The sequence below is a fragment of the Falco punctatus genome (genome assembly GCF_963210335.1).
Source record: "Falco punctatus genome assembly, chromosome: 12".
NCBI lineage: Eukaryota > Metazoa > Chordata > Aves > Falconiformes > Falconidae > Falco > Falco punctatus.
This window is the reverse complement of record NC_137592.1, coordinates 26,636,782-26,661,636: the sequence shown is the minus strand read 5'-3', so window position 1 is coordinate 26,661,636 and position 24,855 is coordinate 26,636,782. Positions and strand designations below refer to the sequence as shown.

General features: G+C 42.2%; 1 protein-coding gene across 6 annotated transcripts in view; it reads right to left on the bottom strand.

Annotated features, from left to right (window-relative positions):
* Nucleotides 1-20,774, bottom strand: part of MARK1 (microtubule affinity regulating kinase 1) — a 63,254-nt gene extending 42,480 nt beyond the window's left edge. For 3 of the 6 annotated variants that reach the window (XM_080408563.1, XM_080408564.1, XM_080408567.1), the window contains exon 1: nt 19,517-20,772. In XM_080408563.1, the coding sequence (XP_080264689.1) occupies nt 19,517-19,567 (51 nt within the window). In that variant the 5' untranslated portion in view covers nt 19,568-20,772. Of the gene's footprint in view, nt 1-19,516 lie in introns of all 6 variants that reach the window. The other 3 variants (XM_080408566.1, XM_080408562.1, XM_080408565.1) reach the window with 3 other exon arrangements.
* Nucleotides 20,775-24,855: the final 4,081 nt, after the last annotated feature.

Sequence of the window (24,855 nt, the reverse complement as noted above, 5' to 3'; positions counted from 1 at the left end):
CGAATCAGACAAAACCATGATGTTTGTCTTTAACTTACATGCATACCCTGAACCTATTCACAGAGGCTTTCCAGAGGTGTACACAGAAAATAATCACACACATGCATGTGCATCTTGCTGTTTCTATCAGATTTACATAATATGTAGGAATTCCAGGCATGAACTTTTGAAAGTGCTTGAAGCTATCAACAATAAGAAACAAAGACTTTGAATAAAGCTGGCCTCAGTCAAGCATATGGAAACATTTAATTAACTGATGCTGTAACTCTGAAAAGCATTTTGTAAAACTTTTTTTTTAAAAATCCAAACTATAACCATGGACTTCAATATATAGTATCAAGTGAGTTATTAAACAAATTAACTTCCCCTTACTCTTCTTTTTTTTTAATCTCTTTCCTTTTCTTCCCAATTGTAATAGCCTGTATTTAAAAAAAAACCCAACAAAACATCTTCAAAGCTAATAGTAAAACACTTCTATAGCAAGGTGAAATACAATCCCTTAACGTCAATACACAATGAAGATTCTTTTCTAAAAGCATACATACACACTTGTGATAGGCAAACTTACACTGAGCACTGAGTAAATCTTATCCTGTGCTTGTTACTATGGTACCTAAGCCCCTTAGAAGTTTTGATGGTTTTTTTGTTTGTTTGTTTCGTTTGGGGGGTTTGTTTGCTTAGGTGCTGAACATAGCTTTTTTTTTTTTGACATATCAGAAATAAGTTTGCTAACTTAGAGACAGAATTATTTTTCTAATCACAAACTACACAGCATGCAATGTTTACAACTCTGTACTTGAAGCAATCTAGGACAGAAAACTGAGCCCATGATCTACCAGTGCAGAGCCAGACACAGCTAATTGTTTCAAGAGTTTACACACAAGGTTCTTCAGAATACTTGCAATTTCCATACAGTGACACTAAGCTGTCAAAAATCCTGTCCATGTTGTAGTAAGCTTGCTCACCGTTTTTTTTTGTTTTTTTTTTAAGCACAGCAGTGATGTCTCATGGAAGGGTGGAGTTCATTATCACATGGAATGACAGATACTTTTTATTTCAAGGATAAAAACACAAACAAAAAAAGGCACTGGTCCTCTCCTGAAAAGTCAGTCAAAACATTTCAGAAAAACAAATGCCTTCACAGCATTAAATCAGGTCTGGTCACCGAACTCAGCTAACACGCTTCCTCCTCTGGCTGGGCCCGCAGCCCTCAGCCTGGCCAGGGGGCAGGTGCAGAAGAACAGGACCTTCCTGCCTTTGTTCCATTTCACTCGGAATTGGCACAGTTCTTTCAACCTGGCACTTTCCTTCCTGACTCATCCCAAACACACAAACAAGATTTTCCAGGACTAATTCAGGACAGTCAGCCCATATCATCTCCATTAACTGCTACGACAAAAACTGAACCCTCCCTGTAGCCCTGGTGAAAAATGAAACTGGCCAGCTAAAAGCTGCTGCAGTAAACCACAGGCGGAACTGCGTGGGGGCAAAAAATATATTTATTTTTTTCCTAAAATCCCCTTCCATTTACTCACTTTTGTCATTTGCTATAATACTAGAAGCTACAGTCAGCCCTACCAAGCAAAGGAGTAAAACATTTCCTTTCTTGTCAAAATAAAACAGTTCACATCCTTTACCCATGAAACCTAACATGAACCTGTGTTTTTGGAGAACAGCACTTACAGGAGGGGGGGAAGGAAGGAGAAAAGCTATTCCTGCTCCAGCCTCCTGCATGCATTTGAACACTGCCCTTCACAAAGAGAGAGTTCTTTCAATATTTTTTGCCTTTCCTCAAGAGGTGATCAGTTTAACCTCACCAGTCTTTGACTGTTTTTTGTTACATCTTCAAACCTGCCAGCACAGAGCTCCCAGTGGGTGTTCCCAACTGACCCAGGACATCCTGCCAGCACCCGGGAACACAGGCAGCTACAGAGCGCTGCTGCTGAATGCCACAGCACTCACAATTTTCTCAAAAACCCACAGTAAAACAACAACAACAAAAAAGAAATGCTAGTGTTGATCGTTAATTGAACCAACCAAACAAGAACAGGAACACACCCAGAAAGCGAAACTTCTGGCAAAGGAAGCTTGCAGGAGTTTTTATTGCACTTATAAATGATGCAGCCAGGTCATTTTTTCAACTGGCCTGATGAAAGGCAGGAGAAGAGAGACATGAAAAAATTTACAGTTCAGGATTACGTCAAGCTCACAGAGCTTCTCAAACATTTGCAGGAATACAAGAAGTGGAGACTACTTTAATATCAAACTTCAAAACAGAGGGAAGAAAAGCTGTTTCTTCAGTCTGGAGACTACAATCAGGAAACCTGAGGCTTGCCTCCAGATGAGAACAGCAGCAAGAGGCAAGGTTTACTCACAAAAGAGTGACCTGATTATAGCACTAAGTGTCTCTGACACTCATGATCAAACAACCAGTCTTCTGGGCCAGCTGAGGTTCTTTCTACAGAAGGAAAGCGTACATGCAGCTAATTGGGACCAGGCTCTGAATTCTAACTCATTCTTTCTCTCAAAGTTTATGAAATGGGAATTTCTTCCTTGACGACTGCATACCTAAAACAACTCTGGAAGAGTCCACACGTGGCATGATGGTCTTGGTGGTATCTAGTTCATTTTCACTTATGACCCCATCAACAATAAGGCCATATCTTTTGTCTTAACGGTACACAGTGCTTTGGTATACACCATGTATGCAATCATTGCACTAGGATTAAATCACAATGGAGCTATACTCCATCCATTAGAACACAGACCATGGGCCCAATGAAACAGAAACGAATGGCAAACTATTGATGTTAATGCCTGCATTGTACAGAACAACAAGGATTTATTTGTGAGAGCAACACTATCAAAGCCCAAGACATTTGTCTTCATACTGAACAAAGTGTCATTTTGAAATACATCCTGATGAAACCCCTGGAACTGTACCTGTATATATTGGAAAAACATGTGCTTGTATGAGAACCCTTTGTGATTTTATACTTGTAGATAACATTACTGTAGATACAAGCAATCACTCAAATATTTGTGTTTGTAGCTTTACTAAAATTATGGGGGGTGACTTAATTATTCAGCCCCTGTTGCTCCTTATCAATTATTATAAACTAATTATACACTGAGTCAAGATTTATTGCCTACCCCCATCAGAATGAACCTTACATCGATGAAGAAACTACTGCAACAAGATGACCTGTGTAAACTGCTAGAACATGTCCAAAACAACGGACACAAAACTCTAATCAACATTCATCATGATACAGAAGAGATACACCATGTCTTGGAAAGAGTGAAGAAGGATGGAGAGCACACTTGTGGGAAACGCTTCTTGGATGGTCACTGACAGCAAGGACTTTTTAATTTCACATTTCACTCAGCCATGATTTTACTAACTCTGACTTTAGTATGTCTTACTTATAAATATATTATATATAAAGATCTGCTACATCATAAAACATATAATCCAACTTCAACCATCCAAACCATGCAAATTAGCACATTACAAAGAGCAGTGCTTGACTATCTACTTACTGTGGGTCTGTAAGTGTACAAACTACGAATATACTATTTATGGCACAGAGGCAAAAGGTGACCACACCACCACTCTGTGAGGGTAAGATGAGTTGACTATAGTCATGGGGTGGAGTGTGGTGGTGTGCTCCCCCCTCTCTCCATCCTGACCTTTGTTTCTGTGACAATGCTCAAATGATAACCACCTGCGGCCATCAAAATGGATGTGTCTGGTTGGGATGGCTGTATCTGACTCAAAGTGGATTCAGGGGGACATAGATAACGATACGATAGCTAGCCAAGGGCTAATTTGAACAATGTGCCCACTTAACAGTGCTGGTCAAGGTCTGACTCAAGCCATGTTTGAAAGAAACTAACTTCTGTAGTCAGTATGCAAAGATGACCATCACTCCATAAACAGTGGACAGCCCAGGGACCATTGAGCACTCCTGCATGGCAGCAGGCTGCAGGCCATGATCTCCCCTTGCGTAGGGATGCCTCCCAAGGTTACTCCTTGAGGTTGAGAGATTCCTTGCCGCAACAGATTCTCTGTAAGTGATTAACAGCATGCTAAACTTTGAAATCCTAGCTAAGTAACATAGAGGACTGATAAACTGTTGACCAAGTCTAAGACTAAGTCTGGACCTAGCCACACCTAAACTCCCCTCTGAGAAGGAGTTTAGAACACAAGGGCGTCCTTTCTGAACCTCAGGATTCAACAGGAGGACCTCCCTGACAGTTTTGTCTGACCCTGTCCTCTGTGCAGTAAATAATCAAGTATACCTTGCCAGCAAATCTTGTTAAACCACTGTTGCATTTACTATCAAACTTTGTTGAATCACTGTTTTATACCAATAAATATATTGCTACTTGTCTCTTCTGAGTGAAGTGCATCAGCCCATCCATGACAGCTGGCTGCTGAAGCCAACCCAACACTGCTCACATGCCTGCACCCACTTACAAGCACACTACCACTGGGGTGGCAGGACGGAAAGGCAAACCAGAGAAAACATATCAACTCCTCTGCCAGGGTAACCTCTAGCTCCCTGAGCATGTGTACCCACAGACAGTTTCCCAAGCACCGGTGCAGGCCCAAGGAGGAAGGGGAACATCCAGTACTGGGAAGAGAGGGCCACATCAGCTCCATGTTAAGCTCTGCTGGAACCACACTGTCAGGACAGGAACAACATGGGAAAGAAAACTGATCACACCGCTTTTCTTGATAATCCAGAGGCAAATTGACACCAGTAGTGAAACTTTAGCTAGGAGATACTTATTCCCATTCTAAAACAAGGTAAAAACCCAGAAAGACGACAGAAAAAAACCCCAACAAAACCCACCAACCCTCAAACCAAACAAAAGAAATACCACAAACAAGTTAGCAGACTTGTTTGTTTGTGTTGTTTACCTGCACTGGGTGTGTGAGACAGAAGAGCAGACAATGTGAGCTTAAGAAGCTACCTTTTAGAAGTGACATGCATGGGCAAAGCACCTGTAACATTTCCACTACATAAAAGAGAAAATGAAGTTACTACTTAGCAAAGTGGACAGCATTTCCAAAGTCTTTACAGCCCCATTACTGGATTCATCCAATGATACATCCATCGAGACAGATCACCATCTTATTTTGCAGACTATTTTACCTCAAGGTCTTACTAACTATCTGAAGTAAAGCCTGCTTCTAAAAAGTGATAAGATGATCAATTAACATATCCAACCTGATAGCAATACATCCTAATTGATGCACACATGTCCTAGAAAGGAAACTGTGGGGCAGTACAGGACTCTGAGGAACATGTCAAGCTATGCTTCAAACAAAGTTACCCAATATTCAGGAGGATTTTCCAATATTCTTTTGACATAGACCTTTTAGGGATCTCGGAAGTCTAAACTAAAGGGTACGGAGACTCATCTTAATTAATATTTCCCTTCATACAATACAGTACATACAACACAAATGTGTTTAAAGTAGTTGGGCAACCAGTTAATTTGAGAATTAGAAGAGGAAAAAAAAATGCATGGACCTACAGTAAATTACCAGGGCCTCTCTCATCCCTTCCACAGGAGATACGGCCTTCAAGGGAGGGGCAGGGAATTCTTCCTCACCTGGAAAGCACTTTCAGGGATGGCCTCTTGCACTAGAGCATACTAACTTAGTTTCTTCACCTTCAAGGCTTGATAATATTTTCTGTTCCATCTCTCTGCAGCAAGGCCTCCTCATGTCATTAACAAGTCTTACCTCAGAAGGCTGAAGTGCAGAGTGCCTACTGGACCCCATCTGCCAAGGAGATGCAATTTAATATTTAAGCCAGGATACAATCAGACTCAGCATTCTGCAGACATTAGGGGTTTTTTTCATAAGCATAGATACAAAGGTTGCCTCTGAGTAGTAACACATATTTTGGCACACAAAGCCAGCCACCTTCGTAAGAGGAAGAAACACCTTAATATGGTGTAGGACACTTCTACCGATGAGCCTGCACTCAAGCAGCATTCAGTTACAATGGTTTTGTCTACCAAGAACAGTCTAGCAGAGTCTGATCTGACAGCAGGAGCCACAGATGAAGTAAGTTATAAGGACCTCACTAAACTTGGTCTTCTGAAAGCATAACCCACGTTTTACACACAGAGCAAGATTATGATGATGTATCCAAGCAAGCTGGTGTAATGGGACATGGTGAACTCAAAGGAAAAAAACCAAAGCAAGATGAAGACAGTCTTTTCTGCTGAGTGCTCTCTGCCCCGTTTTTGATATAAGTGTTAATTAACAGAACAAATAAAATGTCCTTAGTTGGGCTGTAGTAACTATTTACCTTTATGTGGATAATGCTACACCACATTTCAACTTAGCAAATACATTCCCAGCCTTGCACAGATTTATGCTTAACTTTAAGCTGTCCAAACACTGTATGCCCCTTGGACCTGCTCATATCTTATGATCAAAGAGTGTGCTCTACAGAGAGCTCAGACTACAGTCTCCTCAGAGCCCTATTCAACCACCTATTTTAACCTTTGAGCTTCAGTTATTTATGATCACAGACTACCATGATTTAGCACTTCAGAAATATATGCAACTGGGAAGCTAAATTGAAAAAAAGGAAAAGAAAAAGCAAACAGCAGCAACATGGCTCAAAGATTTTGCGAAGTATGTAACATAGCTAGAAAAAAAGAATATATTTCTTTGTATGCTTTACACCGGCAAACACGGTAATACAGTAGATAATTAACACTGACAATCACACATATACTGCAGATATCTGTCAATGTACTGAATTCAAACCATAAACAGAAATCATGTGTGAGTATAGCTGAGATGTAAATGCCAAGCACAAAAAAAAAAAGAATGAACAAATTAAATACTCTATGTTATGTAAATCAGCAAAGGAATTGAAAGAAAAAACATCACAGGATACAAAGAAAATCCTAAAAACAATAGATGCTGGATTTCCCCAGCCCATTAAAATAAAAAGGTCAGAAAATATGGAAGAAATAATGTACATGTATATAGATAAAGCTTAAGAATACAAGCAAAAGATTTCATGATTAAAGGGTTGAACAAAAACTAACATGTATTCAAAATCCAAAAGCCAATCCAACAGAAAGTAAAAAAAATAATAAAACCAAAAAGTATGACTTTCTCTCTTGAGTCCTTGACAATCAGTGGGTGAGGAATCCCAGATCCCCAGCTATGGTCTTTAGACAGTACCCCAGCCTGCAAGCTGTCAAAGTCAGGCATTTCCAGACTTCTTTACCTACACTGTGAGGTACAGCAAAGAGAATCATGGAACGGTTTGGGTTGGAAGGGCCCTTAAAGACCACCTAGTCCCAACCCCCTTGCCATGGCCAGGGACACCTTCCACTAGACCAGGTTGTTGCAAGACTCATTCAAACTGGCCTTGACCCCTGCAGGGATGGGGCACCCACAGCTTCTCTGGGTACCTGTTCCAGTGCCTCACCACCCTCACAGTAAAGAATTTCTTCCTCAAATCTGATCTAAGTCTACCCTCTTTCAGTTTAAATTCCATTTAAATTAATTTGATTTAAATAACCAGTAGCAGCAATGGTGGCCTCCAGCCCACCATTAGCAGTGGTAATTTGGTTCTGGCCTGAGCCGGACATCAAAACAGTTTGGGTAACACTAAAGCAACAAGTCTTACAGTCTGCAAATCCCAAATTGAGGTGATTTACCTAATCCAATGCTCTCTCATATTAAAATAGGAATTAATTTGATTCAGCCTTAAAGAAAAGGCAGGAAAGCAGAGAAGTCACAGGAACCCAAGGACAATGTCAGCAGGTGACAGGGACTATCAATCTCTGTACCAGCAACTGAGAATCCATCCTCAAAACCTTAAAAGAAAGTCATCCTTATGCAGACTTCAAATGGACATCACTGAATTATTCCAAGTCTTAGGATGGGTCAGACAGCAATGTTATGTTCTTTCTTCCACCATCAGCCTGCCAAGGGCCCCTCTCAGTCCTAAGATTGCTCTCTGCCTCGTAAGAGATGAGGAAATCCACAGCACTGTAAGAGAGACGATCACATATCCCCTTGTGCCATGTTATGATCCCTGAATTATCACAGGCTCACTGGAAACTCCGTCTGTAATATTTTTCCTTAATTTACCAAACTAACTAGAACCCTTCTGATCCCAGGGGATGAGAGCTATCGCATTAAATATCCTTCTCATTTCACCAAGCAGCTAACAAAGAATAAATTAATTTTCTACTGTTTTCCTACCACCCGACAGCCAACATGAAGTCAGGCACAGCTTTCTCCTCTTTCTCAAGAATTTCCTGGAGGTAAACTTAACTTCAACAGCCTCCCAGTTTGCTTTCTTTTATTCCTGTTTGTCACCCACTGAGCTAGTCTTAGAAATCTTTTCAATTAAGACAATATTAGGAAAATGGCTCATGCACCATTAATATTTCACTTTATCATAGTAACTTTAGTGTAACAGTCAACTGCTACATTTAATTCAGCTTCAAATTAACAATTGTTATGTGAAGGGAATGAAAACAACAGAGATGGATACAGGAATCCAGTTTCTCTCTTCTATGCTACTCCAGAATGCCTGACACCACTCACTTTGAAAATAATTCTATCAAAACAATATATTAAATGCCACTAAGAAAGACGTTTAATGAGTAATGGTGAAGAGCCTTGTACACTGAAATATAAAGTTTTACAAAAGGTCACACACACTCACAAATAGCAGCAGCAATAATAATATTAATAATCATCATTAATATTTTATCTTGTAGTATTTATAAGCCCCCCAATTTTATTTTTATATAAGCGCTATACTTCTGCAATCACTGGATAAGCAAGAATAATTTTCTTAAGACCTTTAAAGGCAGTTTTTATTTTATCAGCCTACTTTGCTTTGCACAGGTTGAAGGATTAGATTACCCTTAGCCTGTCTACAAACACTGCTGTAGGCATACATTCTCTAATAATTATGTCTTCCACTGACTAATTCCAGTATCTATATTAGATCGACCCTCATTGCTCATACCAACTTTCTGTAGATAAGATTTCTCTGCACTATGCAGCAGATGGAGCAAGAGTTTCATTGTGAAGTGCTTTCATAAATGTTCTTTGTTCCTATGCATCTTACGTCCATCATTGGAAGAACTCTAAAATCAGCCAGCCTTGTTCATTTAATATCAAATTAAGAAAAGAAAATTTGAAAAACTATTATTCATAGGTACACCTGGCAAAGACTACTCAGAAACAGTATTATTAATATTTTCTAGTTATATCTCCTTGTGTTGAATGATTACAATTTTTACTCCTTCTGAAGTCTGATCTTACGGAGAAAATGCTATTTTAGTCCTTCACCAAGTAATGACATTTTCCTGATTTTTTTTAAGGACCAGTAGACAGTCCTTATTGTAATAATTGCAAGGGGAAGAAAATCTGATTACTGTTGGGGAAAAAGAAGAATTACTAAATAAAACCCCAAATGCTTTAAGGAATTCTATTACCTTCAATCGATGATATTATCTGGAATAGAGATACGAGTAAATACATTACACACGTAATCCATTTGTGGAGAACAACCATATCCTTTGCAAGAGCTCAAGGTAGCACTTAACAGGCTAAGGTAATTTCTATGGCAAAAATCGGACTCTTCTTAACACACATGATTCTCTAAATTTTTGAGCTATGCCTCTGCTTTTTTAAAGTAATGACAGAAACATCTAAGAATTAGAAAGATACTTCTATACAACTGAAGCCAAGCACGCACTCTCAGGAGGAATTTCAGATATTTACTGTTTAAGCACAAGTAATTTACGCTGTTGCTACACGTACTGCAGTACGCCCTACACCTCACTTCCCTAACTCTGCAATTCTTGCACGTTAAATTCCTTGTGGATCTACTGAGTTTATTAAGACAATCTCTCTCTACAAAGAACGTTATAAAATTGTATGTCCTTTCTAAATAAACATTATAAAGCTCTGGTTACTCTCTGCTGTTATCTGAGAGAAGAAAGCACAGTAACTTTACCGGGGGGAGGGAAGGAAAGGTAGAGTGAGGAAAACATAATCTAACATGACTATTTAAAGTTGTAACAATCCTTTTTGCTAATAATTTCAAGCAGAGCCTCCAAAACAGAAACAGCTCCACTCAACCCACCCACAGCAAAGCATTTCTTCACTTTCTTTAGCTTTACAGTTCAGATTATTCCCATACTAAAATGTTCATTGGGATTCATACACAAGGGTATTATTTGAAGGATAAACAGAAGCTACAACTACATAGCTTTAGTAAAGCTTTGTATTGGTTTTGCTTATGTCATTAAATGAGCAAAACTGGAAAAGGTCCCAGAAAGAGTGAGAAGCATAAGGAAGCTGGCAACAAGTATGCAAGCACAAGCACAAAAGCATGTTAGTAAGCAAAATGTGGGGGAAAATAAGGGGGAGAGGGGCAAGAACGTGATAGGCCAGGAAATTACAGACATTAAATGGCCAGCAACTTCACAATGGGTAAATGGAATCTCAGAAAGATGAATATTGTTACGTATATAAAGATAAAGCTGGTGTGGAGGCAGGTTATAGACTATCACCAGGTTTAAAATGAAATTGGTCAAATATTTGAAGGACTAAGTAAGAAAAATGGTCTATGTGATAACCTTTAACATTAAGATTACAAATCAATGGCCTTTTTCCCCTCTGAAAAAGGGGGGTGCCTGGAGACAAGTGAAAGATATTTTACTTTATTTTTCTTTAACTTTCTTCCCAAGTATTGGGTTAAGATGGAAAAGATAAGAACTAACAGTAGGGAAAGGCGGAAGCTGGGAGGAAAGCTTCCAAGAGAGCTGAAAATAGCTCTCTATCACAGTGACTAAGGCTGTGCCTCCACTTACAAGAAGGTGCATGTTTTACTGCATCATGAGTAAGGCGTGGGTCCTCCTACAGAAGCACAGTGGAGCAGAGGCACTACAGGTTTTACCATGAGGTTAGCCTTGGGCAGGAGACTTTACAGCAAGCCCTGCTAAAGCCTAATCTATCAAAATCTAATCTATTTCCTCCAACCACATCTGCCTAATGAAAGGTACCACTTCTTTCTAACAACCTTGCCTAATTTTGTCTCTGTTTGAGATTTTAAAAGTTATCATGCACTGCTATTACTTTATAATACAAAAACAATTAGACTTTGTCACCAGTAATATTATCATTACCTGTTCTTGCAAAAGATTGCCATGGGCTATCCAGTAACTCTGTATGTTCAGTTTTGTGAACATCAATGTACTACACAAGTGCTTTCATCAGAGGTGAAATAAAGTTCTGTCCTATTATTCAACCTATTCATATCACAACTATGTAGCAACACAACCGGACAAAGCTCCCTATGTTGAATCAATTAAAATATACAATAAGTTTGGATATCATCCTCTGCTTTTCTATGTTTTTCTACTTTTGTGAATTCTACAGGCCACATGTTTAAATGTAAACCAGGATTATTACTGTACTTACTGCCAACACACCATTAGGGTCATGGTGGACAAGGCAGACACTTGATGTGAAATCATGAACATGTTTCATTCTCTCCTCAGGTTAACTTAACTATGTTTATCAACCTTTATCTGAGAAATCATTTGAACTATGAACACATATCAAGGTATTATATCTACTGGGCATTCAAAATGACTGAACAATTTAAAGAATGTTTTACTGCACCTTTTTTTGCAAGTGCTTCTTTAGATTTGGTATACAGATTAGAAATTTAAACAATGAAAATGGCTAAAGCTTGTACAGCTAAAAACTGTAACCAAGAGTCCTCTTTCTGACATATTGCCACCAGTCTTTTGAAGAATGCAAGTGCAAAGAAAAAGAACGCATTTTTTCCCTTTCAAACCATGTTTTATTACTGTACTATGATTACAGGTTTCTATAACACGTCTTGCATTTTTCTGAAACATTGCAAACTTGAAATAGTTTGCACACAAAAGGACCAAGAGTCATTGGTATTGAGCACTTAAATCTTGAACAGCTCAGCAGGAGTCTTTACAAAAGTCATCTTGATAGTAAGCCACGTTAATGCTAACCAAACAAGTGTAGTAAGGTGTCTCATAAGCATAGGAACAGCAAGATAAGGAAAAGTCCTTTTTCCTGGGATCCGTATACAACAAACTGCAGAATACCAGAACTTGAAAACACACAGACAATGCATTCATTCATTCCAGCAGAAGAGTGCCTGCTTTCCACAATGATTCAAGTGATGTAAAGTGACTGTCAATCAGCTGTCCTGTTAAGATGGAGGATTTCAGAATAATGTAATGATCTTCTATTCTACAGAGATGCACAGAAAACCTGTGCTTTTGGGTTTTACATAAATACACACTATTGATCAATCATTACAGCCTAAGCCATGGCACTGCTCCATGAGCACGTCCAGTTCATTGCTTTAAAGGTTAATTGTAGCCCAGCTGAATTTAACTGTGCAGACACAGTTACTGTGACTATGAACATATGTCTTTCAGCATAAGTTGGTGTTTTCTTTGAAAGCATACATAAAGAAATCCCTGGAAAAATGCTCATCTGAAAAAAAACCAAAACCAACCAAAAAATCCCCAAAAACAAACAACCAAACTTTTCCAATTGCCATCAGTTCAAAAAGCAGCAGGATTATGTTAAGCACAGAGAGTGCCTTTCAGTGCTTCTGCCTCAAACTATTTTACATTGATAGCTATAGTGTGTTTGGTCAGTACTTAGAGAGAAGAGGGGGAAAAAAAAAAGCTGAAACAAGCACAGGGAAACTTGCCTTAACAAGGACCATCTTATCCCCTTGGAATTTTTAACCTTAGATTTCCTAAGATGCTCACCAAGACTAAACTGTATCACCACATACAGCTATGAAGTCTTAAATGGACCTCGAGATCTCACCAATTCTTTGATTCTACTATTTTACTAAATTATTCACAGAAAAACAAAAAAGGAGAAATTTTCTTTCTTAAATGAGATACAATTGGCCCATTTAAAGTTTAATTTAGCACTGAGCAGAGAGAGCACACAAAAAATGTTAATTTTCAATGTGAAAAAAGGAGAAAAATGTTAACAATTAAACAGGCTTGGTAGTTGATGTTGAGAAAGAGCTTATTAAAACTCAGATGATTGAGTTGCATTATATCCATTACACTGAACAATGTGAATGTTTCAATAGAACTTTCCTGTTTTCATAGCTGTTTTCAGAAACATTCAGCTGTGGAGAACATTTCTTCTTAATTTACCACTACCTAGAGGTAAGTAAACATTCAAGAATGAAGACCCAGAAAATACTGTGAAAAAAAAGATCTTTTTTTGTGATTCTGAAATTCCAGAAAGTCAAAAAACCCCCAAACCCAAAGAACACCACAAAAAGCAAGCATTACATTTCCAACAGCAACAACAACTTAATAGATCATTTCACGACCACAACACAAATAAGCTAAGTTTGAAACATGTCACTGTCTGCAACAGTTTACAAGTAGTATATTTAACCTGGAGGGCAAAACAGAGCATAAACACATATGAGAGAGAGAGGGGTTGACACTACTAAAAGATAATCTCTAAACAGAAGCAATAAAATGCTTTCTCTCTGATATCACAAAATCTGAAAAGTTTGCTCAAACTCTGAAGTTGTTAGTAGGTCGATTTGTAAGAAATGTCTTAGGGCTTTAGTTGCATCAGATTTCTAGCTCCACATTAGTAGTAAAATAATCTCTCCTTTTTAAAGGATAGTTTCTCAATGAATCTGGACAATAGTGTCTGAAGTTCTCTCTCAAACATCAGTAAGATATTAAAGGCTAGGTCTATACTGAATTCTGAGAACAAGAAAAAAAACTCTGCAACTGCAAATACAAATAATTGATCAACTACATAATTTAACAGAAATCACTATCTGCACTTCAATAACTACTTTTTCTGTGTTTAAACTATTGGTATCAATTAGAAGTTAGCAGGAGTTCCCTCTGCTAAACAACCGCAATTGTGATGATAGAAACTTACCACATTTATAGCAGAAACATTAATTTCAAAATATAATAGGGAGCCATGGGCAGGGGGGGGGAATCCTGCCTTTACTGATGTTTAAAACATTTTAAGTGCAGACTTAGAAAATTTTAAAAGCTATATTAATATAAACAGTAAATCCACATCATCAGAAAAATGATAGTAGAGACCCCACCAACAGCAGCAAGGCTCCATGGAACATAATCTCCTTGTTCTAGTTCAGTGTTTAACTCCACTGACCGTGTAAGTAGTTTTCAGAACACAAACCACAATCTATGTTTACCTATGAACCTCAAAAACCCCATGAAGTATGAAATTTAAAAAGTACTACAATCAAACTGCATTAATTCTTTCTGAACTTCAACACTATAGTCTTTTATGACGCCTAGAAAGAACACTGAAATGTGAAGCTACATTTTCATTTGTTTGTTCTGAAATATTTCTCTTTACAGAAGGAAAACAAAACTAAACATCTGTGCCACCTGTTCCGTGACTCTCTATGATTCACACAGAAGATTAACTTCAAAATGGATAACATACTTCATAACAAAATGAACCTTGCTCTCTCTGCGCACAATACTCTAGCTAAATGCGTTTTTCCCCACAACATCGGAGCTTGCTCAAGACCTGAACCAAACCAACCCAAAAAGTCTGCACAGAGAAAACACAAACCTTCAAAATAAAGATTAGAAGAACATACCCAGTTCATACCATTCAAACAAACATACACCTAATGGTGTATTAATGATCAAAGAAAATAATCTTACAACGAAAAAACCCAGGCATTCTCTACTTTGCTAAGGCCCATCTCCTGTGGATAAGAAAGATACAGCTGTACTCTTGAACCCATAAGGCTTGGAAACTAGGCCATTCTTCTGCTTAAGGCACTGAACGAAAGAATTCTTGTCAGATACTTTCTCCCACGCCCCCTCTGCCCAAATCAAAACCATGTGTTCTTATTGTGCAAAAGCAAATCCAGAAGGAAGAAAAAGAAAAAAAAGAAAAAGAGAGAAAGAAATTAAACATAGTTTAATTATTACACCGACCTGACCACTCCATTACATCCTCTCATCTCTTGCCCTGTTCAATTTTTTTCCCCTTTAAAACGCAGCTGTCCAGTAGCCTCCCCTATCAGAAAGTCATCTTTAACCACACCTACTTTAGCTGGCATCCCAGCCATCGCCCTTCCCTCGCTAGCTTGCAAATGGGTGTGCGTGTGTCAAAATTATAATTATTTGTATGATAATTAAGCAAATCACATGATCATCGGTCACTGTACTATCCTTCCTTAAAACTCCCTTTGCCATGACATCTCTTAATCACTCTCATACGGCACTGGCTAGGTAAGACCAACCACAATTCCCACATTCCTCCTCAGCCCTGGCCAGTGTTACCAGCCAGCACTCCTGCCTCGTTTGGTCTTTCTTCCGCTGTAAACATGCAAGACCTCTGCAACGGAATTAACAGACTTTTATGTGTCTGAAAAGTACAAAGCAAAATAATACCTTAAAACTTAGCTAATGGGTGACATCACAACACAAATAAAGAGTAATACCTTCACAAATAATAGTAATACCTTCAAAAGATTAAACTACACTCACTGTAGGGAAAAAAAATAGTATTCTTACGCCAGACTAAGAGGTCCTTATGTCACAAAAAGCTAACTACAACATTCTCATTTTTATTAATTTTACTAAAGTTGTATGTAGCTGACTGTTGAATCTCTAGTCTTTCCTTATACAGAGAATGTATTACCAGCTTATTTCTTTTCCCTTAATTCAGAAAAAAACATTCCCCAATTTAATGACATGATACAACACAGTATGAAGGGAAAAACATAAAAGCCTCTCTTTTGTCAATTAATACCAACTCAATGAAAACAGAAGAGCTACTCTAGCTCAAAGCTTTTGATTTGTGTCCCTCTCCTTCTCCAGCCTCAGAAGAAATGGGAAGCTCAGTTTACCTAAACTCACCCCAACTGCAAGTGTTTGAATGCACTGAAACAATACCTACCGCAGCCTACTTACAATGTATCAAGAGGAAGCTGTAAATAGTTACATGTACAAAATCAAAACACAGGAAAATTATTATTTTTAATATTACTCTCACCCCTCACTTGAAAAAAATAAATCCAGTAACAAGCATGAAAATAATCTTTACCATACTGCCTCCACCCATTAATTTCCCCAAGTTTCCTAATAAACCATTCAACAGGAATAAATGATTGACAATCATAGTCTATTTTGTTTCCTCAAACATAACTTTCATGAAAGAGAAATAACATTTTCAATGAAAAATATTTATGGACGTATGCTAGAAAAGTTAAATATAGCACTGGGAGATGTAAAGAATAGTAAAAAGGAAAAGAAAAAGAAGGGTGTGAATTTCTGTAACGCAGACCTATCAGTTATACACATACTGTTTCACAACTGCCGTTTCCCTCCACCTGTTGTTTGTCCATTGTCGGCAAAAAGTCCCTGTACCTTTCATCCAGCTTTCTGATAAGACTTATCAAGTAATCTGTTGCATGATCTTACCCCTCCTAGACTATTTTCAAAGGGTCCTGTGGGATAAAAGGTACAAAGAATTATGGAAATAAGCATGTTTTTCACCCATCCCACCAGGAACTCCTGTAATTCCTCAAGGAACGCATATTCTTATAATAGGTGATATATGCAATTATTGCAATTTTTTTTTCCAAATGACAGAACATATGCTTGCATACTCACTGAGAAAAGCACACACTGACATTTTTTTTATTTTCTATTATAAAGAGCACTGAAAGCAGCTGCCAAGAGATGGGGAGGGGGGGTGGTAGGCTAGTTCGCCATGATTTCATGCAGCGACCTCATGCCACGTGCAAAGCACAGCTGGACGCGTACGTAGGTTTGTACTCAGAACCATCAATCAGCTCTCTCCGGGATACAGAGCTACAGTCTGTCCCTTGAGAGTCACACAATGGAGCAACATTGCTGAGATGGCCACGCGTATGAGATGGAAGAAAAGAGCGATCTCCTGAAGATCACCATTAGCTGTAGAACTTGGGAGAGCTTTGCTAATATACGTACTCAGGAACTGCAAATATGCACTATGAAGATAGATTTACTTACCAGGCCAAAACCACTCATACTTACTCTGCTCTCCTCACTCCTTCCAATAACTTCTCCCTTTATTTCCAAGTTCTTACCACCCCAGTTACCCAGAGCTTACTAGCTACACTCTGCGCATCAAGACCCATCAGCATAAACACTTGCCAGTCCATTAGTGTTTATTAGCAGGAGGAAGCATATTAAAAGTAAATTAAGAGTCTCACCTCACCCTGACAGAGTCCATTTTAAATCAACGAACGCTACAACGGACCACCTCCTCCACCCACATTTTGCCACTTTAGCAGGAGGTCTGATGTAAGGAAGACCTCAGGTAGCAAAGAGGGGCTTCCCGAGGCTCCCTGACAGGCAGAACCAACCTCCAGATCTCTGCTCCCAAACCCAGCAGATGCCATACTAATAGCAGCACTACAATTACTTTGTGCACATTTGGGAACTTACTACTGCACAGCTCTTTACTGTTCATCTGACTGGAGGATTATATTCATTAGTATTCGGTTACAGACTAATACCAAGATTTTCAGAAGCAAATGTACAATTTAGAGTATTTTGATATCCTGTACAAACCTGTTTTTTTAGATACCCAACACACTCTCTGAAATAATAAAAATAAAAGAATCCTTACTTATTTCTAGGTATCAAAATAGAGCATTCAAAGGTAGCATAACATTTGCTAAATGAACTACTAACACTGTATCTGAAGTTTTCATTCTACAGAAGTTAGTGATGTTTGAGAATATTTCCTTTTGCCTTATGTAAATGTACTTTGCGAGTCTTATGTACTATATTACTGGATATGTGCATAAATATTTCCCTTCCTGTCATCTATCTCTCATCTACATTCCTATACATGCTTGAATGGACACTCAGGAGTAACATGTATCACTCAAACCTGGCCTTTGTCATTTAATTACATCTAAACTTTCTTTCTCATCTCAAGGACTTGTTTTCATTCTGACAGTAATACAGGACTCATCAGTCCACGAAGAGTAAGGACAGACCAAATGCATCTACTTGCTTTAACTTGTGCCCAGGCTGATATTGCTGTCAATTAAACTTCCACTGAGTGACTGATACTAAAAGCTCATTACAATGAAGACACCAAGGTAGTGTTTCACTTCTTTAACTATATTATCTCACTTGTTACCTTTGTCTTCCAAATTCTCTTCTCATATCCACTTTTCATATAATTCAGTAACCTATTCATCAGGCACTGCTGCTTTGGCTTGTACAGTAACAAACATTATGAGCTCCTACTGTTGACCAGAACCTCTTCAGATTGATGCAATGCAAACATACATCTTCTTCAACCTATTTCAACCCACCAGGTTTCTTACTGATCAGTTTCCACCCAAGTGGAAGCTGAGTGCGCCTGCACGCGCCAAATCTCGTATGACTTTTTTCCCCTCCTGTGCATTCTGCCAGTTTCCCAAAGGCAACCAACGATACCTAGCACACATTCCAAACATACCTCTTAATACTGGTCCCCTCACCTAAAACAAAAATTTCACACCTCCTATACTACCCTCTCTTTAAATAATCACCACTGACAGATAGGACCAGATACGGGCCAGGATCTTAAGATTTCTCAGGTACACCAAGACTGGTTATTTTCTGCGGGAAGACCACCACAACGGAGAACACCACCATGCTCCTACTCCGTCAAGTCCGGGTGGAGCAGAGGAAGAGCAGAAAGATGTTTAAACAGCACAAAGGAAGATACAAACAATCAACTCGGGAGGCACCAAGGGCACACGACGACAGCCCCGCTCAGTCGCAACACAAAGCAAAACCAGAGGAAAACAGCAACGCCGGGGACCACCTTCGAGGTGCAAACAAAGAGCCAAGTACGGCTGACTCCCAGGCGGCGAGCCGGGGTCGAGTGCCAGGCAGTTAGAGAGCCCAGGGGTGGGTGCCCCGACCCCGGCACCGGGGTGCCAGCGCGGGGGCTGGGCGGCCCGGCCCGCAGCCCGCGGGGGCCGGAGGCCTCTCCCCGCGGGGGCCCGACGCCAAGCGCCCGTGCGCGCCCGCAGCCGCCGGCTCCAGCCAAGTACATATAAGGGCAGCCCGGCCCGGCCCGCCCAGCAACGCGGGGAAGGGGCTGCCCGGCCGCCGACCCCGCGGGAGGCCCGGGCCGCGGGCGGGCTGGGGCGACGTGGAGCCCAGCGCGCCGGACCCGCCCCGGCAGCGCCGCACGGAGGAGCCTGAGGCGCGGGCAGGCGGCGGGGACGGCCCGGCGCTGGGGACGGCCGCGGCCCGCCCACCCCTCGGGTACCTGGCCCGGGCGGCAGGGCAGGCCGGGCCGCCGCCAGGTGCCGGGGAGAGGCGGCCGCGGGGGGGGCGGCGGGCGGGGGACGGGGCGCGGCGGGGGGAGGCCCGGCGCGGCACTCACGTTCTCCGTGTCCCGCTCGTTGACGGTGGGCAGCGGCGTCCGAGTGGACATCTTGTGGGCCGCGGCGGCGCCGCGCCCGGCGCGCTGAGGGGAAGGCCGCCCGCTCTGTTTAGGCCGCGGCGGAGGCCGCCGGCCGCCCCCGCCGGCAGCCGGGCGCACACGGCGGGACGCGGGCCTCCTGCCGCGCTGCCGGCCCCGCTAGGCGCCCGGCGCCATGGCCTCGCCCGCCCGGCCGCCCCTCCGCCCGCCTCGCCGCCGCCGGGCTCCGCGCAGCTCGGCCGCCGGCTCCTCCTCCCTCCTGCCCGCTCAGGTGAGCGGCCGGCAGCGCAGGGGGGCCGCGGCGCCTCCTCGCAGCATCCGGCGGCACCGACTCCTCCTCCTGCCGCCGCTGCCCCGCGCTCCCTTCCCCGTCTCTCCCCTCCTCCCCCTCCTCCTCCCCCTCCCCGCCCAGCCGCGCCGGGCCCGGCCCCGCCGGCCAGGCTCCGCCGCCCCGCGCCGCAGGAAGCGCCGGGCGGTGCGGGCGGGCGCGGCAAACGCGGGCGGGCGGGCTCCGCCGGTGCCGCCGTCCCTCCCGCCGCGGCACCCGTGACGGGTGTCGCCGCGCCGGGCCCGGCGAGGGCGGGAGCCGGCCGGGAGGGCGCGCTGGGCCCGGGCCCGCGGTGAAGCGGGCCGGGGCAGGTGTGCGGCTTCGTGAGGGGGGCGGGCGGCCCGGTGTCCCTGGCTCAGGGCCCGCCGGCGAGGCCGGCCGCACCCCTCAGGCTGCCGAGATGGTGGGCCCGGGCGGAGGCCGGCGGGGCTCGGGCGGTCAGTCAGTCGCCCGGGGAGCCCCCAGCATGAGGGACGCGGGACGGGGCCCGTGTGGGGGCCTGCTCCATCTTGGCGAGTGGGTTACCACAGGGACTCGGCCTTGGAAGGGGCGGTGGGGCAGCCCGGCCTGCCTCGGTCACAGTGCGGAGGCCGCTGGCCTCAGACCTGGTGGAGGGTGGTGAAACCCAGGGTGCACGGAGCCCAGCGTACACGGTGTGGTTTATCTGCACGCCCGCACCAGCCTCCCTCACCCGCTCAAAGCTGGGAGCAGATCAACAAGACTGTGAGACATGTCCATCTGCTCATGCCTGACCGGCACACAGTCCTCGAACACTTAAAGCGATGACCTCATGTGCTTAAAATTAGAACCATACACATATTTTTGTCTTTGAGAAGTTACTAGTGTTTATATGGCAGCAGTGTTTGCTATAAAACCAGTCGAACCCTTCAATAATCTGTAAAAAAACCCTCCCCTGCACCAAAACCAGAAGACAAGCAATGTGCCTGGATTTCCACTGCGATACCTTGACAGATTTTTGTAGCTGGGGCTGTGAACATCTTCAGAAATGCTGTGAATGCAGTCCTTGTTCTGAAAGACCTTCCGTACGAAAAACACTTTGGAAGGCACTTGATGGGTTGTATGTCTTGTCTCCAGGAAGCCTTTATGTGCTTGTGAAAGGGCATGCACTCTTATTTATTACTTTTATTTATAGATTATGTATATATCTCCATATGTGTGCTTATATTTGTAGGTGAACACACTAAATAGAGTATATTTAGTTCTGGCTGTGTTAGTGCTGGTGTGATACAAGAGGTGTCCCCAGCTCCTCAGCACTGGTCAGCTGATGGTGGAGTTTTCCAGATGTTTGGGAAAGCAGCTCTTTCCCTGTAGCTGATGCAGAGAACATCCCCGCATTGTATGAGCAGTGTGACTGGAATCGCTCTTTGCACATTCAGCACCATGTTGCTCTGAGCATGCATGATTTGCCTGTCTGGAAAGGTAGAGGTTCCCACCTAGTCCTCAGCTCAAAGCCTCCCAAATCCTTGCAAGGGCCTCTGTGAGCTCCTAGTTCTCTTCTCACACAGCTGGCACTACCGACTGCGAGGGAATGTCAGGGTTCTTCATTCTTCTGGGAACAAAATAATCCAAGAATTGGTTTACTCAGGGTAAACAGCCATGGTCTAGCTAGCATGCCAAAACAAGTTTGTTGACAAACTGGATATTAACCCAGTTTGGTTGCTTAGCTCATTAAAGTGCATTCACTTTTATCCCAAATAAGAACAAGGCTGTGTCTGGGGCTCTGCGTGGGGCCTGACTCTGCAACCCTTACTTGGTCAAAACTCCCACTGATGCAAGCCCGTCGTGGTAAGGATTTGTGTATGTGCTAGTGGTTGGAGGAGAAAGGAGTATAAACTCATATGTCTTCTAAATGTGTTTCATGGCACCAATGACTAAGAGAAAGCTTAGAAACACTTCCTGCCCTAGAATTTGAATATGTTTTGGTCAGTAATGTGTAGGAAAATGCTGGCTCATCAGAAATTAAAAACATAATAATGTAATAATTCTTGTTATCTGAAGATCTGCTTTGCAGTTGTTTTGGTCATGGTTGTTACTGTTATCATCTTTCAGACTAATAAGGTCACTCATTCATTTAATAGCTCAGTTTAATTTTGTTTGGCTATTACTACAGGCCTCTTGTCTCCCCCGACTAAGAAAATGCAGGGATGATGACTGAGGAGCTGCATGGCAGAGAGAGTGGCCACAGAGATTGTCCCATCGTCCCCCAGCCGCTCTCCAAAGAGACAAAACAGAGATGGGCAATGGGCTGAGCACAAAAATGGCCTGCAAGAAGGATGCTCCAAACCCTCTGAGACCTACACTAAAATATACAGAAAGTTATTGCTGCTTCAAGTGTCACAAAGTCCTGCTTGGTGCCCAGCGTGAGTCACAGAGCACAAAGCAGGGCTCGGATGGTGGCGGCAGTGCAGCCCCTGCAGCTGCAGAAGGGTGCAAACAGCAGGCAGCAAGGGGAAGGCTGTAATTTTGGGAAGGCAGGAGCCGGCAGGAGTGTTTTGTTTGGGATCCACGTTTTGAGGGGCTGGAGGAAACCTTGACTCCTCACATCTTGAATCCTCACATCAGAAATGAAAAGGACCGACTGCTGTCAGTAGAAAGCCCTGGGTAGTGGTTGTGATCTTTTACCCTGATCTCTGAGAAACCTGCACAGGCCTGTGCTCATGCCTGGGTGAATACCCAGTTGCTTTGTTTTTTCAGGCAAAGGGAAAGGATGCAGAGCACAAGACTTAAGCTCTTACACCATTATTATTCCGAAATGTGCTCATTCTCTGCATTTTTGCCAGAAATGACATGTTTATTTATGATTAAACAACTTCGTTTAGTGAGGAAACTACGGTGTCAGTCAGCTTTGTAGGCACTTGTCCCTCCCGAGGGGAGCTCCAGCAGTGAGTCAGCTGCAGCTCCCCAGCACACAGGCAGAACGGACTCGTTGCTTTGTGCCTTGTGGAAGACAAGCCCATATGCCTCCTTCTCCACGAAGCCAGCTGGCTGGTGCTTAGGCCACTTTTCTTCTTGGTTGCAATGATGTGCTGGGTGGGAGCAGTGCAGCCAGGCAAGCGCAGAAACCCCGAGCCCTCAGGCTCAGCACAAGGCTGGTTTCCCAGCTCCAGCACTCCCGCCGGACCCACCTCAGATGACCTGTAGTTCATTTAGTGACTGGCTCAGACTCCAGCACTGGGAGGGTGGATGTTCCACCATCTTAAGAGTAACTGAATCCTGTCCACAACTGTAGTAGTGATTTCAGACACTGACTTGAACGAAATATTTTCCCACAATTTTAAAATTTAAACCTCAACGGCAAAAGGGTGAGAGGCTCAGAAATAATGCAGGAACAGGTGACCATGAGATGTGAATAAAACAGAGCAAAATCTTGGTCTCTATTGCCTTTCATTGCACCAGGACATGTGTTGCAGAAAATGAAATGAAAGACCTGGCAAATATTTGAGAGTAATATACCTCCAGCTGCATGCACATAATAAGACTGCAATAGCATTAAGGACTCCCGAGGTCATTACAAACTACAGATACAGGGCTCCTTGGATTATTTGCTTTCATGAGGGACGCAGGACAAAATGATATGTACTCTGAATATATGTAGTCTTTGTAAATATATTATTAGTTATAGTCAAGATTCTGATACTGCCGTAAGTATCGTTAGAAAGTAAAATCTTGGTGAAAAGTTAAATAACATATCATTTGGGGGAAATACTTTAAGCCTCCAAACAAAGGAGGTTGTTGGGTTTTTTCCATTTTAATAGGGACATGCCTCTTACGAATACTCTTGTCATGTATATTCAAAAAAAAGTTTAAATATGTTTAACAGGCCAGAACTTGTCTCAAGGTCAATTGTACTGAAATTTATCCCTAAATGTAGTTAAGTTTAAGTCTTCACATTTCCTGGGTAGCTGCAGATTTTTATAGTTTTGATGCCATTGTGAGAAACTTCCATAAGAGTGTCCATGTAAGAACTTCATATGAAAACAGTAAATAAAAGCAGCATTTGTCACTGATCAGCCTGGATCTGTGGGAGGAGTATAACAGAATCATACAGAGCTTTACTGCGCCCCTCCAAGGCCTCTGAAACGGTATCGGCAAATTTATTTCACAGAAGGAAGACTAGCTCTAAAAATCATAGGTTGCCAATGGTCTGAAGAAGTTAGTAATGACATTTGCTTTGTCCCTGAGCGTGCCTCTGATTATTAGGCATTATATATTGGTCCTACATTGCTAAAGATCTCTGTACTGGCTCTTAATAATCATTGCTAAAAATAATTAGTTTCGATTGTTTCCTTCAGCTTTGATATCTCATCTTTCTTTTGACGCCCCCAGTCTCTACAGCCACAGCCAACTTCTTCCCACATCTGAAGAGTTTCAAAAAGGAAACTAGCAAGCCACCGTAGTGCTGAGGTAGAACCACAATGAAACCTGGGGCAATGGCAACTGCATGAATTTCAGCCCTTGTTTTCATCTGCTGCAGTCTTTTTTTGACTCTTGTGGCATTCAGTAGTGGTTTCAAACTTGCTTTTTAAAATTCTCATTTTCTTTTTTTCCTTTTCGTAGCTTGAGTTTAGATTAAGTATATTGCTAGAGGAGGTAAGGCTTGGGTAATTTTCATGCATCAGCACTGACAGTATCTTTTTTGATACTTTTTTGGAAATACTAACACTCTTAGAAAAGACTATGTATCAGAGGGTAATAGCAACAAAACCATAGCGTAACATGTTGAAAATACCTGTAACCTACTGCAGTATCTTGGTATCCTTTTTACCTGAAAATATTTGTTATGAAGGCATGTTAAAGAGTAAAGTGACTATTTAAATACTTACAGGTACTTACAGGATTTCTATCACAGCTGTATCTGAGATATCACATAAGATGTAACACACCACTGCATTAGAACTGTGAACCTGGGAAGCTTCTCTAGCTGTTGCTCAGCTGTAGACCAGTGGTGCAG